Source organism: Zootoca vivipara, chromosome 3 (genome assembly GCF_965207765.1).
Source record: "Zootoca vivipara chromosome 3, rZooViv2.hap1.1, whole genome shotgun sequence".
Lineage (NCBI taxonomy): Eukaryota > Metazoa > Chordata > Lepidosauria > Squamata > Lacertidae > Zootoca > Zootoca vivipara.
In genome coordinates, this window is record NC_142586.1 from 61,076,043 (window position 1) to 61,093,892 (window position 17,850).

At 41.0% G+C, this 17,850-nt stretch overlaps 1 protein-coding gene across 7 annotated transcripts in view; it reads left to right on the forward strand.

Moving 5' to 3' along the window:
• The window catches only part of UTRN (utrophin), a 345,054-nt gene that overhangs the window by 94,004 nt on the left and 233,200 nt on the right, over window positions 1–17,850 (forward strand). For all 7 annotated transcript variants that reach the window (XM_035108828.3, XM_035108822.3, XM_060272729.2 and 4 more), the window contains exons 23-32: window positions 589–801; window positions 4,598–4,711; window positions 6,067–6,213; window positions 7,943–8,113; window positions 9,335–9,514; window positions 10,518–10,652; window positions 12,768–12,917; window positions 15,137–15,298; window positions 15,598–15,726; window positions 17,623–17,796. In XM_035108828.3, coding sequence (XP_034964719.3) covers window positions 589–801; window positions 4,598–4,711; window positions 6,067–6,213; window positions 7,943–8,113; window positions 9,335–9,514; window positions 10,518–10,652; window positions 12,768–12,917; window positions 15,137–15,298; window positions 15,598–15,726; window positions 17,623–17,796 — 1,575 coding nt within the window. The remainder of the gene's footprint in view (window positions 1–588; window positions 802–4,597; window positions 4,712–6,066; window positions 6,214–7,942; window positions 8,114–9,334; window positions 9,515–10,517; window positions 10,653–12,767; window positions 12,918–15,136; window positions 15,299–15,597; window positions 15,727–17,622; window positions 17,797–17,850) is intronic.

Here is a 17,850-nt window from a genome sequence, read left to right on the forward strand (position 1 = left end):
GAAAATCACTTGATCAGGTCAGGAGTTAACTGGTTCACTGCCCATAAATAGATTTGTCTCAGAAAACCTTTGCCTCACTTTTCTCTAGAACGACTACCCTGTGAGTTGCAATAGAAGCAGCTGGACATGCAAGCTGGAGATGGCTGTGATGTGTCCTAGGAGCCTCATTTTATGTACTGTTGTCCTAAAGCAGGCATCCCCAAACTGCGCCCCTCCAGATGTTTTGGCCTACAACTCCCATGATCCCTAGCTAACAGGACTAGTGGTTGGGGAAGATGGGAATTGTAGTCCAAAACATTTGGAGGGCTGAAGTTTGGGGATGCCTGTCCTAAAGTATCAACAGAAAAATCAGGACTTCTGAATGAATTCACATTAAAAAAATCTTTGTGGCTCTGGAAATTATATTTACACAAAACCCATTTTGGCATGAGAAAATATTGTTGGGTGACACGAAGGCCACATCCATTGCTATATTTTCTTTGTAGTGTTGTAATATGTACAGTTAAAGATAATATATTTTACATAGAACATAGATTTGCTGCCATGTGCAAAAGTGAAATGTATTTCTGTTTAATCCTTTCCCTGCAGACTATCTGTGAAACTCTGGAAAATCAGAAAAGTGTGGTTGATAAACTTGCTGCAGACACACAAGTCTTAGAGAAGCATATTTCTTCTGAAAAATCAAAGCTCTACAAGCAAGAATTCAAGTGTTTGCAGGGATACAGGGACAAGTTAAATATGAAGGTTTCTAAAGATGTTCACCTACTGGAAGAAATTATTTCCAAATTGAGAATATTTGAGGTAAATATATGACCACAATTGTGTGGGTCAGTCATCCTGCTAACGGGACAGAATACCACCAAATTAGGACAACAAAGTAAATCTAGGAGAAAATGAATCCAAACTCTTTTGGAAGTTCCCCTTAGAAGAGGGTTGGGATCACAGGGTTTATGCCTTTTGATTATGGGAAATGTTGTCTGAGCCCACAATATTCTGAACTAAACCACAAGATGTTAGCGGCTTTAGAACAGGAAAAGAAATTATTGCCTTGACTCATGCTAAAGTTAACGTTAATGCTAAATTGTAGAATTTTTGTTTCTAACTATAAGTTAATTGCCAGAAATGGACCTTGACTTGTTACCTTATTCTGGTTTGTTTTCTTCGGAATATTTATGAGCATAATCTGTCTTCTGAGGACGGATGTGCCACATGGTCAGATTAACAAGAGAGGTGAATAGTGGGCTAGATTTGAGCATGAGCCAGAGAGCAAGGGCTATATTTTCACATTGTTGTAATGAAAGAACAAATGGACCAGAAAGGATGGGCTGCATTTTCACATTGTTCACTCATTAGAGCAATGCTTGGCAACAGACTGAATGTGCAAAGCAATGGACAGGGGGGAATCAGATAAAGCCAAAGCTTTGTGCCTGGTCAGCTGGGTGGATGTTGGTGATGTCAGTGGATATGGAAATAGATGAGTATCAAAAGAAGGATCTAACGAAGTATTAAAGTAGAAAGGTCAGGGGGGGTGGGAATGAAATCAGTACCTTTAGGTTTCGTAATGGAGAAAATAGTGGTTTTGGTGAGGGAGATGGAAGACAAGTTGCATGAGGCCAGAAACAAAAATTGAAGAATGTCAGGACAGCAAAAGGAAGTGGCATGTTTTATAATGGACATGGAGAACCTCTGGCACACATGCCTGATTAGGCCTGACACAGATCCCAGTTTGGTCAGCAAGGCCACTCCCCCAAAATCATGCCTGCCTCTCCCATTCCTCATGTCATATCTGACATCAAGTGTGGGGCAGATAGAGATGTGCCTGCTAGCATACTCTTGATTGTTCCTTGTCAAGGGAGGTTGACTGTCACTGCCAGCCAGCCGAGCCCACTGGGATGACATTGGAACAGAGCTATGCATTGAAAGCAGAGCTTGATGTTCTAATAGATGCTACTTCAAGCCTGCTGGAATTTGCTGCACTAGGGAGTTCTCAATAGAGCTTCCTCACACAGATGACCCCTGCCAAAAGTAGGGCTCAAAGTCTGCACAGATCAACTGATAGACTCAGAATTCAGGTCCACTGAAACCTCATCAAGAATCACTGGTGCAAATGACCACTACTAAAAAGAGAGCTTGGTGTCAGCACCAATCAGCTGAGTGGTGCTGACTTCAAGGCTTACTCAGTGGGCTTGAATTTTCCTTTGTAGCACTATTTGAATTCAAGTTGTGTGTCATCTGACATCATAATGACATCAAATGATTTGAACAGAGACTGGAGCCCACTCACCTGTTTGTGGGCAGGGGAACCCAGCACCAGCATTGTTTTGGGAGACTAAAGGCAAATTGCTCCATAGATATCTGATGGTATTTATAGGTGCAGATGGGACAAGAAATATTTTTTAGGGGCTGGGGCACAGGGGGCCATAGCGACTGTTGGAGCTAAAGAAGAAGATTGGGTTCACTATAGTGGAGAGCAGGGATAATGACAATGGAGAAGTGGCAGCTAGAAGTCAAGAGGGAAAATGATCAAAGGGATTATGAGAAATCATTGACCATAAGATGTCTGCTTTAGGCACATAAAATGCCTTGTCAATCTTAGGCGATATATAAATAGTATTTCGGCTGAAGAATATTTACTGCTCAGTTCTACAGGCTAGAGTGTGTCTCTCTTGGCCTGTAGTGAATATCTTTGGAACTACTGTGTGTGCTCTCTGTTTTGGAAACTTTTCTTCACAAGCAAATCAAGTCAGCTGAAAAAATGCCAGAAGCTGGAGGTAGAACAAAAAAATGCCAAGAATCTGGACATAAATTATCCCTCTGTGTCAAGATGCAGAACACAATAGGTACTTTGATGAATACCTAGAACAAGTATCCTTTAAGATGGCAATATATATGCACAATCAGCAAAGAATAAAAATGAGAAGCATAACTGACTTTCGGAGTTGGTGTGTTGTGCGACAAGCACACAGAGTGCAATGAGATTGAGTGTTTGTTGTGGGGGGGGAGGCTTGGTTAATTTCATTGTACACAGGTTGTACATTGACAATAAAGGTATTATTATTATTATTATTATTATTATTATTATTATTATTATTATTATTATTAAACCACTGAAGTTGAACATATAGTTGATCTAAGATAGAACAGAATTTAATTCCCTACCCAACTCTGCTGAATTGAAGGCACTCTAGCCTGTTCACATTCTTTTTGACTTCTTAAGGCTCTGTCAGAGTCCTAGAGTTTTCCCACCTCCTTCTCAAAGCTGGGAAAATGCTAACTAGGTTTTGGGGAGGAGGCAGGAGGACAGGGCCGTCTTAAGCACCTCTGGCGCCCTAGTGCCGTGGTGCGACGGATCCCTCCGGCGCCCCCCCACCCCGTTTCCCAGCGCGATGGGTAGGCGGGCAGGCGCAGCGCGGCTGCCGAGGGCGCTGCTGCGCGGAAGGGCGGGTGCAGCTGTGATGCGCCCCCTGGTGGGCGGGCGCCGTAGCGCCCTGCGCCACCCAGCCTGGCCGTAGGGGCGGCCCTGCAGGAGGACTCTATGACTCTGTCCTCACACCTCTTTCCCAAAGCCCAGGGCCGACATTGGAAAGGCAGTGCAAGGGCTGCAGAGGAGGCATGAAATGTTGCTGAGGGCCACCAAAAAGGGGCTGCATGTTCGACCACCCTGCACGAAAATTACTTTGTCATGTCTCCCTTCTCTGGAACTCCTTATTAGAATACCATGACACCATGCCTCTTTCATATCACTGAAATTTCAAAGTTCATCTTTTGTATGAATGTTAGGCTCTTGGGGGAGTGAGTTCTCTTTTTTTTGTTGTACTTCTCTAAGCACCATTCCATTAATAGTGCATTATTACTGCTGTTGGCAGTTGCTGTGAAATGTAATTATTGGGTTGGATCCTAATTTCACCTCCTGTGAACAAAAGGGCTCCTTCTGTCAATGGAAGGTTTTTGATTCAGTGAAGGATCCTGCTGACAGAAAGGGGAGGAGGTAATCTTTACCAATTTTGTGCTTTTGCAAGCAAAGTCTGTGTTCATGCCAGAAGGAGCTATGTTTACAACTCAGATTTTGCAGACAGTATGAAATTATGCTTTATCTCACAAGCCAGTTGCTTATTGCTCTGTTTTCAAAATGCCTCAAACCCTTCAAACCCATGTTGTATGCTGGTACAGAAGATTTGAATGAGCTACTATGTTTTACCCCCACTTAACAGAGTCAGTATGCTTCTGAGTGCCAATTGCTAGAAATCACAGATTGGGGGGAGCAGTGTGGCTCTCAGGTCCTGCTTGTGAACTTTCATGGGCATCTGGTTGGTCACTATGAGAAAAGGCTGCTGGACTAGATGGGCCTTTCGTCTGATCCACCAGGCTTCTTTGTGTGTTTTTATTTCCCTTCCTCCAGTGTTGGTGCCATTTGTCCAGAATTTGGATTATTAGTTAGTCTATAATTGGGTTTTTGGTTAACAAATCTTTACATGAGCCTGACATTGGAAAAAATAAGCAAGTGGGGATTACTATTGTATTTGGGTTTTTCTGATCTTGAAGACAAATAGGTTAAAACAGTTAATTACATTTCTTAACTTTTCTTTGTTCTGTTCAGACGGATTCAAAACTGGTTCAAAAGTGGCTGGATGGTGTAAAAGACTTCTTAATGAAAGAGCAAGCTATCCAAAGGGACCCTGAAGGCCTTCAGAGACAGCTTGATCAATGCATGGTAAGCCCTGCTAATGTAGAACAGAGTTGCTTGTTTACCTCTGTTATTCTTTGGCTACTTCAAAGCATTATGTAGTGCATTTCATAAAACCTCTCTCTCTCAAAAAAAGGATGAAGCAACACAAAAGTGTGTTTTACATTTGTTCCCTGATACCATCGAACTAAAATGCAGTTGTGGAACCACGTTTTAAAAATTTGACAGCCTGTTCAGTATTACAATATAGATAGGAATACTAGAACTGTCTCACTTCTTTTTTTCAAAATGAAGATCTCTAACAGAGAGATAGGTAGTGTGTAATCTTGCAAGATCTGATGATGAAGTCTTCAGAGTAGCCTATAAATTAGCTGGAGTTTTGCCCATGTGGAGATACTGTTGGAATAAAAACAAAATTAAAACAACATTGGTCATGGGGGGGATTGGGAGAAAAGTTTAATTGCGCTGAGATTATTTGAATTGTTCTGCGCTGTGCATTCGAAAACAAAATTAAAAGTACAGGCACACTTTCCCTAAAATATAGAGGTACTTCAGTACAGTTAAATTGTGAGGTTAGTACCCTCCGTAGTATATGATTGCAGCCATTATAACTGGCTTTCAAAAATCTGCCTTACACACACCTGTGTGCTTGGGTTTGCATGTCATGATATTTGATCATATCCTCCTTTTGAATAGAAGACCAGACCCACATATTCCAAGCTTGTTTAGAGTTTACTTGCTTCCAAAAGTGGGTTGCCATCAGGCATACGGGGCTGCTATTCAAGAAGCATAAGATCAAAGAAACCTCTTTTGGGCACAGGGACTGTTGCACAGTTCTTTGCATATTAACCAGCCTAGTAGCTGTAAGGTTTTTAGTAACTGAATTTATCACTATAGGTAGTGGGGACAGAGCCAGAGTACCCTTGATACCCTTTTGAGTCTTGACTGTGACACCATTCCTGAATAAAAAGAGACAATGGCCAAAATCCAGATAACTGCTCAGGAAACTCCATGACATCAACAGCCCATCATAATATATGACACACATTTTCTTTGCAAGTTGAGATTTTCACAAGCCATTTGTAATGTAATATTTGTGTGTGGGCAGCAGCTGCTCAAAGCTATTCAGAGAAAAGAATTCCCTGTAGTTGAATACAAACCCTCACACACCTGAAGAAGCTCTCTGGATTGGATCCATTTTCAGACTCAGATGAAAGTATGCAACTGGATATTTATTTTAAAATAATTTTGCATATGGAGTAATTTAAGAGTTATAAAAAATAGAATGAGAAATATTTGCACAATGCCTTCGGAAATGGACAACATTTCTGCCTGCATCCTGAAAAAGTGGTTGTTAAAAGTGTTTTCTCTCTTGTGATCAGCTGTTTGTTACTGAAATGGAGAAGACTGAGTTGTCCTTAAAGGAGATGAAAGAAATAGACTCTGCTTTAAGAGGCCAGCCAGTTAATGCCTGGGTGAAATCTAAGCTGACAGATGTCCAGTCACAATGGGAGAGACTCAGCAAGCAGGTTAGTTACTGACAGCATTACTCTTTATTTGCATTGTCTTGTCTGTCACTCTGTATTCATAGTATTAGCTTTCTTGTATACATAGAAATAACAGACTTGGTAGCCATATATAATATATATTTAACATGTATATTAAAACACAATGTCTGGGTCTGATCAGTGCCTGGATGAGAGATCACCTGAGAATCTCAGAAGCGCTGACTTGAGCTCCATTATGGAAGAGATGCAGGATGTAGGTGTACTTAGATAAGTTAATAAACATTAACAGGCAACAATCCATCCTAAAACATTGAAACTGTGTTAACTGTTTGGCAGTGAAACCATGGGACTGCTGTCTACTACTGGTTTAGCAAAGGCAGGTTAGAGTGAAAGCTGTGATCTGGGATGACACCCTGTTCAAATCTCATCTTAGATATGAAATTTAGGTAGACCTAGCGAGTCATTCTGCCCCTTGGCCTCAACACCACCACACTCCCACATGGGATAATAATAGTGATTTATCTTCCAGGATTATTGTAATGGTTGCTTATAATGCATGTATTCAGCACTGTATGCATTATATTATGTAACAGAATGCCCAACGCCACCAATCATTGCCAAAGGCACAATAGGCAAGTCATCTTTTGACAAATAGTAATGAAATGGCTTGGCAAGGCCTCTCTGGGTAGGGTATTCGTGGCCATGGTGTGCACACAGATCCAAGACTTCCTTCCAAGTAAACCTCCTTAGAGGAGGGGGTGGGGTGGGGTTCATCTTTCTAACAGAACTATTTTTATATCCTTTCTCTTCTTGGTTTTGCTACTGGACAAATGCTTGAGGGCCAGGGGATCAATAAACACTGAAGTAAATCATCTTGTTTGTCACTTTGTACAGCATAATGTTTCAGCTAGACTGCCTTTTTTGGTGTCTAATAAATCAGTGTCGCCTTTTCCAACCACTGAGACCTTTTGGGTCTTGCCTGCCCATGTTTTCTGCCAGACCAAAAGAAGAAGAAGAAAAAAGAAGAGTTTGTGACTAGCAAAAAAAATGACAGATCAGGTCTGCTGCTTGTGCTGGTTGAATGCTCATTTTATTTCTTGCTCCATTAGACAACACTGCAAAAATTTAAATTGTGTCTGTGGAATCTGAAGTTTAATTTACCCACATAGGTATTTCTTGCTCCTCTTTTTATTATAGTTTAGGAAGCCATCTCTTTAAAGGCCAGACATTTCAATTAGTGCTTGGCATCCTTCAGTCTAGGCAGTACCAGTGGGCACATATTCATTCTGGATAAGATATGCATTGGAACCTCCTGTCCATTTAATATGTATATAATGTGTGTGTTTGCCTGAAGTAACAGAAACTTAAGCACATGTAACAGTAAATTGTGGTGTTGATTCACTGCAATATACATCCTGTTTGAATGATCCATATCCTAGGGATGTTCAATCATGGATTTGTTATTATAGAACTTAAAACTATAGCAAACATACTATAGCTAAAAATAAGCAGAATAGTATTCTATTACATCTGTCAGTTCTAGCAAGCTGTGATGAAAGATCCTTTTTTGGGGGGAACCATAGCAACAGTATTTGCCAGATATTTTATAATGCAATAATTACTTTAGAAGTGAGCTGCTGAAACTTTCAATCCTCTGATATTTATACTTTACATTGAATCAGTGCTGAGACTCTCTTAAAATGATGCAAATAGCTTTTACCTCTCTGTGTTTTTTTGGTTGAACTGCTAGATCATTAGTCAGAAAAATCAATTATCCGAAAGTCAAGAAAAAGCTGTAAACCTCAAAAAGGATTTGACAGAGATGCAAGAATGGATGACTCAGGCCGAAGAAGAATATTTGGAGAGAGATTTTGAGTACAAGAGTCCAGATGAGCTGGAAAATGCTGTGGATGAAATGAAGGTAAGAAAACATGATTGTGCGAAAGGTTATGTGGGTCTCTAAGTTTGTGTCCATATTATCCATTATTAAACAAGAAATTGCTTTTTTGAATTGATTTTGTGAGTTTTTGAATTTACTTTGTTGTTTTTTTAAAAAAATGTTAGCTTTAGAAAACTGAGTGAATAATAGAAATGGGTGTGGTGTGATGTTGGAAGTAGCTTAGGTTTCAGGAAATGATCTTTTATAAGGCTTTGTGAAAATGAAACAAATAACTGTGAACCTCTGTGTTTTACTATATCTAAAGGGAAGGGAGAATGGGATATGAATGATGAAATACTGGAACTAAACAGTGGTGGTGGTGGAGGAGATCCTATGTAATTATGAGAAGTGGATCTTACTTGGTCTGGCACTATTTGCTTATCCTGGCCTAAAGGTCTCAGACTATTGCTGGAGTTTCAGGGCCTGGCAGAAGCAGAAGTTGTAGATCTTGCTATGTAGGGGTTGAAACTATATGTGTTCAGAGTGCAAAACTGAATATAGTGTTAGCAGATTTGATGAGGGAACTTTGCACTCTCAAACTGAGAGGAGGCATAGGATTCACTGTAAGTAGGTAACTTTTCCCTTTTCTGCCACCTCCACCACTTTCATCCAAACTTGTGTCGTCATTTAGTTTTTTATCAGATTTTTAAATTGCAATGTCATTTCAGCTCTGTGACAGAATTGGAAATAAGACATGAAATGGGAGGACAACCCTAACAAACATATTTTATGTGGCTACTCACCTGGGAAATGTTATATTTGAATTGCTTTAAAAATGTTATGAATGTAAAGGATTTTTCTATAGTGTTGTTTTTGCATTTTCTGTTTTGGTGAATATTAATGAATTGAAACAGCAGTAGTCTGGCTATGATAGATCATGTTCAAAGAAACTTCTTTGCACATTATGAAATCTCTTGCAACAATAAATTATTTCAGGTGCTACAACAGTCTTTGTTGTGTTAGAAATCATGTCATTTGACAGCATGATGAAAATGACAGCATGATGTGATAAATAATACAACAGAGTATCAAGTGAAACTTCATGGAGCACAATGGTTCTGTTCCTGCCAGCTTCTCTAATAAAATATTGAAAAAAAATTGAATGAGTATACTAAATGAGTATCCATTTGTATACTACAGACTAAGACTTTGTAATTGTCTTTGTCAGTAACCATTTGATCAGCAATCACTTTCTTTGGACAGAGAGCAAAAGAGGATGTGCTACAGAAAGAAGTGCGGGTGAAAATTCTGAAAGACAACATTAAGATGTTAGCTGCTAAACTGCCATCTGGTGGTCAGGACTTAACAACTGAGCTTAACCTTGTATTGGAGAATTACCAGCTACTCTGCAACAGAATCCGGGGGAAATGCCACACTTTGGAGGTATTGCCGAATAATCTAACCTCAGCAGAAATGTTTCATATGTCTGTGATATACTGGGCAACATGAAATGCTAGAACATCATTGAAAAGCCGAAGAACTTGAAAACATGAAAACATGAAAACTTTTATTTAATGTGACCATAATTTCTATATTAAATGATACTTGAGGTCAGATGTGACCATGTGTACATCTGCAAAGCATTTCAGATAATACTTCTCTACACATGCTTTAGTTCAGGCTTCCTCAACCTCGGCCCTCCAGATGTTTTGAGACTACAATTTCCATCATCCCTGACCACTGGTCTGCTAGCTAGGGATCATGAGAGTTGTAGGCCAAAAACACCTGGAGGGCTGAGGTTGAGGAAGCCTGCTCTAGTTGCCCCAAAGGGAGACGCTGGCTTGCTTTGGAAAATAATATCTCTCCTTAACAAGTGAATAGTTTAAGATCATACCGTATTCAAAAATGAACATTCATGGTTTCCAGGTTTGGATGAAATTGGAAAACTATGCTTAGAGATTTGTTGGTTTAATCATGGCTATCTCCAAAGGAGAAACAAAGCGACTATCTACTGTACATGAGCAGAATATTCCTTTGTATCTTCATTTGCTAATCTGACAGAGCATGTCAAAATTTTATTTAGAGGGATTATACTGTAATGATGTGGGTATGGGTACAGAGCAAGATCCCTTGGTTTATCTCATAGCTCTCCCACTTTCCAGTGGAATGGTATGCATTTGAGGTGTAGCAAAAGATGGGATAGGTGGTGAAACATGGGCCCAGATAGGACTTGCTATCTGCAGAGAAAACCACTGCAGGGTGGTTTGATAAAAATTTGTGGAGTGTATGCAGAGGTTAATGAAGGTCTTGCTGGTTGACAACTTACTCTATTTAGAGTGCCAATCGAAAGTTGAGAAATATGTGCCTCTCTAGATTGAATAGGGATTTGTCTCTGAAATGTAATTTAGTTGTGTGGGTTTTTTAAATGAAATCTCACCACCTTCAGGAAGTGTGGTCTTGCTGGATTGAGCTGCTCCACTATCTGGATCTAGAAACAGCCTGGCTGAATACTTTGGAGGAAAGGATGAAAAGCACTGAAAACTTGCCAGATAAAGTGGATGCTGTCAATGAAGCCCTTGAGGTATGGTAGGCATTCCATCAATTCATGTATGCTCAAGGAAAGGGCAGAAAATGCACGTGGACTTTTAATTTATTTATTAGAGCAATATTTTTCTGCTACATTACAGCATATGATCGTTGCATTGGTAATGAATAAACAGTTCAGCCTATTCTTTATAATAGTTAAACTATTGTGTATTTGATTTTATTTATTGATAAAAGATGTCCTTTGGGGCTAATTCTTCCAAAAATGCTTTAAATCTCAGTAATTGCCTTAATTAACTGGTGTGCCCTTTTCTAGTTGGAGGACAGTGACTTGACCTATATAATTCATGCCACAGTGACACCTAGATTAGACAGTTGCAAAGTGTCTGTCCATAAAGATGGTGTGGAAACTACAAGTGGCCAAATTTGGGGATCCAATCAACACTAGTGTATTCCAGTCCAATGCGCCAGTGCTCATTGCATCCCCTCAATCAGGGCTTGGATTTTCTCAGCAGCAACCCAGTGAGACAAAGAGTAAAGCATGACCAGTGATAAAAGCTCAAGATTGCAAGTGAAACAAATCAATTGGCTTACCATATTTGTGTACAAAGCTTAATGGCGTTATACAATTTTAAAAAACCAAGTAACTTGAATAATTATGAAGTTTGTGAAAAATAAAGCAACTTAAAGTAATGTGATATAAATTGCATATGTAAGTCTTGATGATTGCACTGACAAAGTGATCAAATAATTAATATGGACTCCTCCTAACTTCCTCTAATTTTGAAACAGATTTTCTAAGTTCCCAAGCATACTAGCAGGTTGGACTAAAGTTCATTGTTACAAATCCAGGCTGTATGGCAGGATTTTTTGAGCTTTGGCTGTGTGAAAGCATGTGAAGCAGAGTTAAACAGCAGGTAGCAGCTAGCAGTGAAAAGGAGCAAAAATGATTCTCCATACACTGTTTTCATCTTGATTGGAAACTGGGCCAAGAGGATGGGAGTTTTCCATCTTTTCAATTAATTTAACCACATGAGTGGACCCATGTAGGACAAAGACTATACTCTATGTGGGAAGGGGAATTGTGCATCTGGGACCCCTGCTTCTTCAGCAGTTCTTCACTTAAGTCACCTTTGACACACTTCAGCTCTGGCTTTCACCTTTGTTTTGACTCCATGGATATTGTATTCTTCATGTAGGTAACATTATGTTGACAGCGTGATGTTTCCTTTTAATCTTATCAACATCCAGGATGCCAGTCTCACACAGCAGTTAGCAAAGCTAGCAAAACATTCAGTGCTGCTTGCACAGAAATGACAGGCGACTATATTTTCATCCATCATGGCTGCTCTTCTGTGTGTTTGCTAAAGTTGCTGGTTCTGCACCCCTAGCAGGTTACAGGTTAACAAGTGCTGTCAGGTGCGCATCAGCATGATGTTCAAACACTGGTGCTCAGACAACATAACGGGTTACAGGTGTGTTTCTGGACAAAATTATGAGTTCTCACTTTGTCTTAAATGCACTGGGTCCTGGATATTTCAGGGCAAAACTCCCCATAGCTTGAGATCAGCTGAGGAGGATCTGCTTCAGGGTCCATCATTGCTGGAAGGTCAGATTGGCTTCAACAAGAAGCAGAACCTTGTTGGTTGTTGTCCTGGAGCTACTCAGTGCACTTCCATGAGATATGTTTGGTGTTTGGCAGGCAGGTTAAAATAATTGTTTCCACATGCTTTCAGATACAGGTATCTCACATTTTATGTGAGGATTTGGTTCTGGGTGTCCACACATAAACATGTAAGTGTTTGCCTGGCTTTGAGAAGGAGGCACAAGGGCTTTGTCAGGCTCCCAGGGCCCTTCCACCACCTTCCCAAAGCTGGTAAGTGAGGTGCTGGGTTTGGGGAGGAGGCACAAGGTAGTGTGCTACTTTCCCAAAGTCAAGTAAGTCTGCGATTGCAGCTGTGCAAGGGTAGGGGCTGGGAAATAAATTGAGAGTGGGTTTCCTCTGCTCTCCGTTTGTTTATTCCCCACCCACCCAAAGCTGTGATCGCGCGAGTAAAATGAATGTAAGATTTGAGTTATCTATATTAGTTTATGTTGCATTGTTGTGATGCATTGTTTTTTTTAAAAAAACTAACAACGCAATTCTTGTTAGTCATTGGAATCTGTCCTACGCCATCCAACTGATAACCGGACTCAAATTCGGGAACTTGGCCAAACGTTGATTGATGGAGGGATCCTTGATGAAATCATCAGTGAAAAATTGGAAGCTTTCAATGCCCGCTATGAAGAATTAAGCCATGTGGTAAGAATTTGTATGTTTAGTAAGATGGATAATTTGTTTTCACTAGTGCCTCTATGCTCACTATGTAACAAAGCTTTAAATAGCCATCACAAGCTGACAGCAATCTTTGGCGCCCAGTATCAAGATCAGACATGTACAACTTGCCACCCACCAAGCCAAATAATGCACAAATCATCCATTGTAGCTTTCCAGGTGTTTGGCAGCTGTCAGACACACAGCAAAAACTGAAGCCTTACTAAGCCCCTGATTAGCCAACATTCAGACCGGTTGACTGCATTTAGATTGGTGGGTCACAATCCACTGTGCAGGGCAGAACAAAAGATGATAGGGTTGCTGATTAATAAATGGACTCCTTCCATGCTTCTAACAATCAGTAATAGGCAACCTGTAAACTAATGTTTTTGCCATCATAAGTAAGATGCAAAGCAAGGAATAAAAAGACTGTGAGAATGCTCCCATAAGCTTTTGTGCAAAATGGAAGAAAAACTTTCTGTAAGTGGAATATTAGTTGAAGTGTATTAACAGCTAACTAGATTAATTCTGAAAATCACAAAACAGATTAAGATCTGGATTGGTGACTCAGATTCATTTTAGAGATTGCAGGATGCTACCAGCAATGTGTAACACAGGGTTGGATCCAAAAGGTCCCTTCTACTTTTTGAGGGAGGGACTCCCTCTGCTCACTGAGATCCGCTGAAGAGTCTCACTGGAGGAAGAGGAGGTGATTTTGCCACTTCCCTCTTCCACCTGCAGTCCCCATGCAACTTCCCCTACAGCTTTTCAGAGGATGCGGGTTTCTGCAAAAATGACCTTGCCCCTCTTCTAGTGGGTGTGCCCAGCAAATGGAGTTCTACTCATAGGAACACTTGTCTCAACTATTAGTTATACTGCCATACAGTCAATTTATACTATCTTGGTGGAGCCACAGCTATTCTTTTGAGCAAGGGGCTACCTTTGCACCAGCTTTCAGTTCTGATCACATTTTCATTGCATATTGCCTTACTCTATTCACTCACATCTACTCTGATGACTGATGTGGCCAAGTGGTTTTAAAAGAACCACTTGACCTCTGTTTTTGAGTGCGACCTGCTCTCTGACCTTTGAAGTGTGTGATTGTGAAAGCATTAGGAATGTTTAAGACCCAAGGGATCTTGCCTAAGGGGGGAGAGAGGTAATGTTCTAAGAACAACAATGAGAAAAACCCTGCTGGATCAAATCAAACACCCCTCTAGTCTAGCATCCTGTTTTCTCAGGCCAACCAGATGCCTATGGATAGCCCACAAGCAGGACATTAGTGTAATAGTAGTCTCTTCTCTTGTGTTTTGTAGCAACTGGCATTCAAAGGCACACCAATTGTACAGAGGTACCTCGGTTTAAGAACAGCCCTGTTTACGAACTACAGTACAGTATTTGGTTTTTGAACTCTGCAAAACCAGAAGTAGTGTTTTGGTTTGTGAACTTTACCTTGGTCTAAGAATGGAAGCTGAACAGTGGAAGGGCGCCAGCAGCGGGAGGCCTCATTAGGGAAAGCGCGCCTCGGTTTAAGAACGGTTTCGGTTTAAGAATGGACTTCCGGAACGGATTACGTTCGTAAACCAAGGTACCACTGTACTGGAGGTGGTACACACATCCATCATCATGAGTATCCATTGATCACCTTATTCTCAATGGATTTGGGCTTGTCCACACTTTCCTTAGACACTAGGCACAGGTCCAAGGGTTTTTCTGTTTGTCCTACCACTTTCCTTTGGAAAATCCGCTCTTTACTGCTGACTTGGAGCAATTGTCAATGCATGGAAAACCCATTTGCCATTTGCTCTGGTTCAGCTGTATGGAGTGGGTTTTCTCTGGGGAAAAGCCATCCATTTTGGCAGCCTTTATAAACATGTTATAGTAGGAAATGATTGCTAGAATTCCCTAGAGAGTTCAAGCTGTACCTCCAACCATGCTATTCTTGTGTATGTTGAGATGAATGATGCTGATGGGGGGGACATAATCACGTACATCTTTGTTTGGTCTTCCCATGTTAAGGATCTCTGAATTAAGTGCTTTTCTGTTAGCAGCAGTTCATAATCTCGAAAAATTCAATGCTTAAATTGCAGCCCTTGACAGCAAGAAAGGAAATTGCAGTTCTCATTTTATTTCATATTCATATTTTTCTGTGTGCAAATTTTAAAGTAATCATGCTGTGCAACTTACCCTTTTGCTTCTAAATTCAGGCAGTGAGCAGACAGATTTGCTTGGAACAGCAGCTTCAGACAATGCGGGAAACTGAGCACATGTTGCAAGTCCTACAAGAAAGCTTGAAGGATCTGGATAGGCAGCTAACTTCGTACTTGACCGACAGAATAGATGCCTTCCAAATGCCACAGGAGGCACAGGTATTTTCAATAGACTTTTGTTGCCACGCAGGATTTTTGGGTGTAGGATGATGATAGATTGCTTCTTGAAAGGAATCTGTGCCGTATAATTTAGCTGTGTATGTGTGTGTAGGCGGACACATTGGAGTACCTGCTGTAATAGGGCTAATGACTTTGAAAGAAGGAGCCTATCATCAAAGCCAGCATGACTGATGTTGACACTGTAGCACTCATAATAGACTTCTGTGGTGTGATTTATTGCTAGTAAGGCTGATATCTGCCATGTACTGTTTTTTGCCTTTCCAATAACGACTTGGCAGAAAATCCAAACTGAAATTGCTGCTCATGAATCCACCTTGGAAGAGCTGAAAAAGAACGTGCGGTCATTGATGCCAGCCTCCCCAGAATGCAGATCTCCTCGTAGTGGGTCTCAATTGGATGCCTTGCAGGTAAATATCACAAACATTTGCCAGTGACCAGGACTAAGTGCAACTGACCGCATAAGTAAAAAATGGAGAGGGCACCTTTGGATGATAAAGAGTACTCCTGCTACTTGAATTTGATTTGCAGAAGTTTAATAGATAAATAATTTTGTTACTTTATAAATTTCTTGTGCTTCTTTGATTTGTGTGGATGCTGCTTTTTAATGTTAATTGTTCTATTAATCATTAGAAAATCACCCTGAGATCCAGTGGATGAAGGGCGGCTTAGAAGTTTGTTTAAATTATCTGTTGATCTGGCTTCCAAATTTCAATACATTTGTTGTCATTGGAACAGCTCCAAAAATAAAATGAGAGGTTGACGCTGCTAGTTGTAGAAATAAAACATGATCTGAATTATTTCAGAATTTGTGTGCAGGATGTGTTCTGACAAAGGGCAGCTTTTTTGTGATTTGGGGGCAGTAAGCGCACTTATGGGACGTGGGTGGCGCTGTGGGTTAAACCACAGAGCCCAGGGCTTGCCAGTCAGAAGGTTGGCGGTTTGAATCCCCGTGACGGGGTGATCTCCCGTTGTTCGGTCCCTGCTCCTGCCAACCTAGCAGTTTGAAAGCACCTCAAAGTGCAAGTAGATAAATAGGGACCGCTCCAGTGGGAAGGTAAACGGCATTTCCGTGCGCTGCTCTGGTTTGCCAGAAGCGGCTTTGTCATGCTGGCCGCATGACCTGGAAGCTCCCTCGGCCAGTAAAGCGAGATGAGCACCGCAACCCCAGAGTCGTCTGCGACTGGACCTAATTGTTAGGAGTCCATTTACCTTTACCTTTAAGCACACTTATGGGTGAAGGCTACGTACTTTATTCATGTACACCAGGAATCAGTGTACAGTACATAGAGATTCTGAGTGTAAACACTGGCAGTGCTTGATTTAGGGTGGTGCGGGTGATTCTTCCACAGGGCACAGAGCCAAGGGGGTACATAATAATAATAATAATAATAATAATAATAATAATAGTAGTAGTAGTAGTAGTAGTAGTAATACCACCTATATATGTGGGATGCGCCAGATTTTGTCCTTGCTCAGAGTGCCATATTACTAAAGCCTGCCCCTGGCACAGGACTAGCCTGCATGCAGCATATTAAATGGTAAATTATACAATAATTCTACATAAAACCTAATTAGCTTGGAACAATTTCTAAAGAACAGGCAAAGAGTTTTTATCCTGAGCACTGAGCACCATACCTTTGAGGCTGGGCGATAAACCTGGGCTGTTGGGGGACTGACGGACCACTTCTCATGACTTGCCAGGCTGGAACCCTAGCATGAGAATTGGGGAACAGTCTTTCTAGAAAACAAAGAGCTGAATAGACCTATGGTCTAATTCAGTATAAGGCAGCTTCTTGTGGGTCGTATTAGACATAAGTAAGAGATTTCTCATCATAGTGGGAGAAAGGATGAAATTGTTTGAGGGAGCAGGAGACTTTGCATAGCTGAGGGTTTTGCTGGAGGAGTGACAGTCACAGGTAGAGATATATTGAGGTTTAAGAGCAGAGAGATGTGATAAGGCAGGCATCCCCAAACTTTGGCCCTCCAGATGTTTTGGACTACAATTCCCATCATCCCTGACCACTGGTCCTGTTAGCTAGGGATCATGGGAGTTGTAGGCCAAAACATCTGGAGGGCCGCAGTTTGGGGATGCCTGTGATAAGGGTATGAGAATCTGGAGTCCTTTGAAGATAAGGACAAGCATCCTGTGCTTGGTTGAAGACTGTACAAGAAACTAGGACAGGTCTCTGGGAGACGTGCTGCATGGTCTAAGCAATGAGATGCAGGAGGAGGGTTGTTGAAACCTCTTGGGGGTGTTTTCTTTCTGGTCACAATTTGATATTGTTGCCTTCTTTTATAAACAGAGGAAACTGCGGGAGGTATCCACAAAGTATCAGCTTTTCCAGAAACCAGCGAACTTTGAGCAACGTATGCTGGATTGTAAGCGGGTTCTGGATAGTGTAAAGGCTGAGCTCCATGTCTTGGATGTGAAGGATATTGACCCAGATGTAATTCAGTCTCACTTCGATAAGTGCATGGTAATATAGAATTTTGGCTGCACGTTCCTTCTTTCCCCTCCCTCCATATTATTT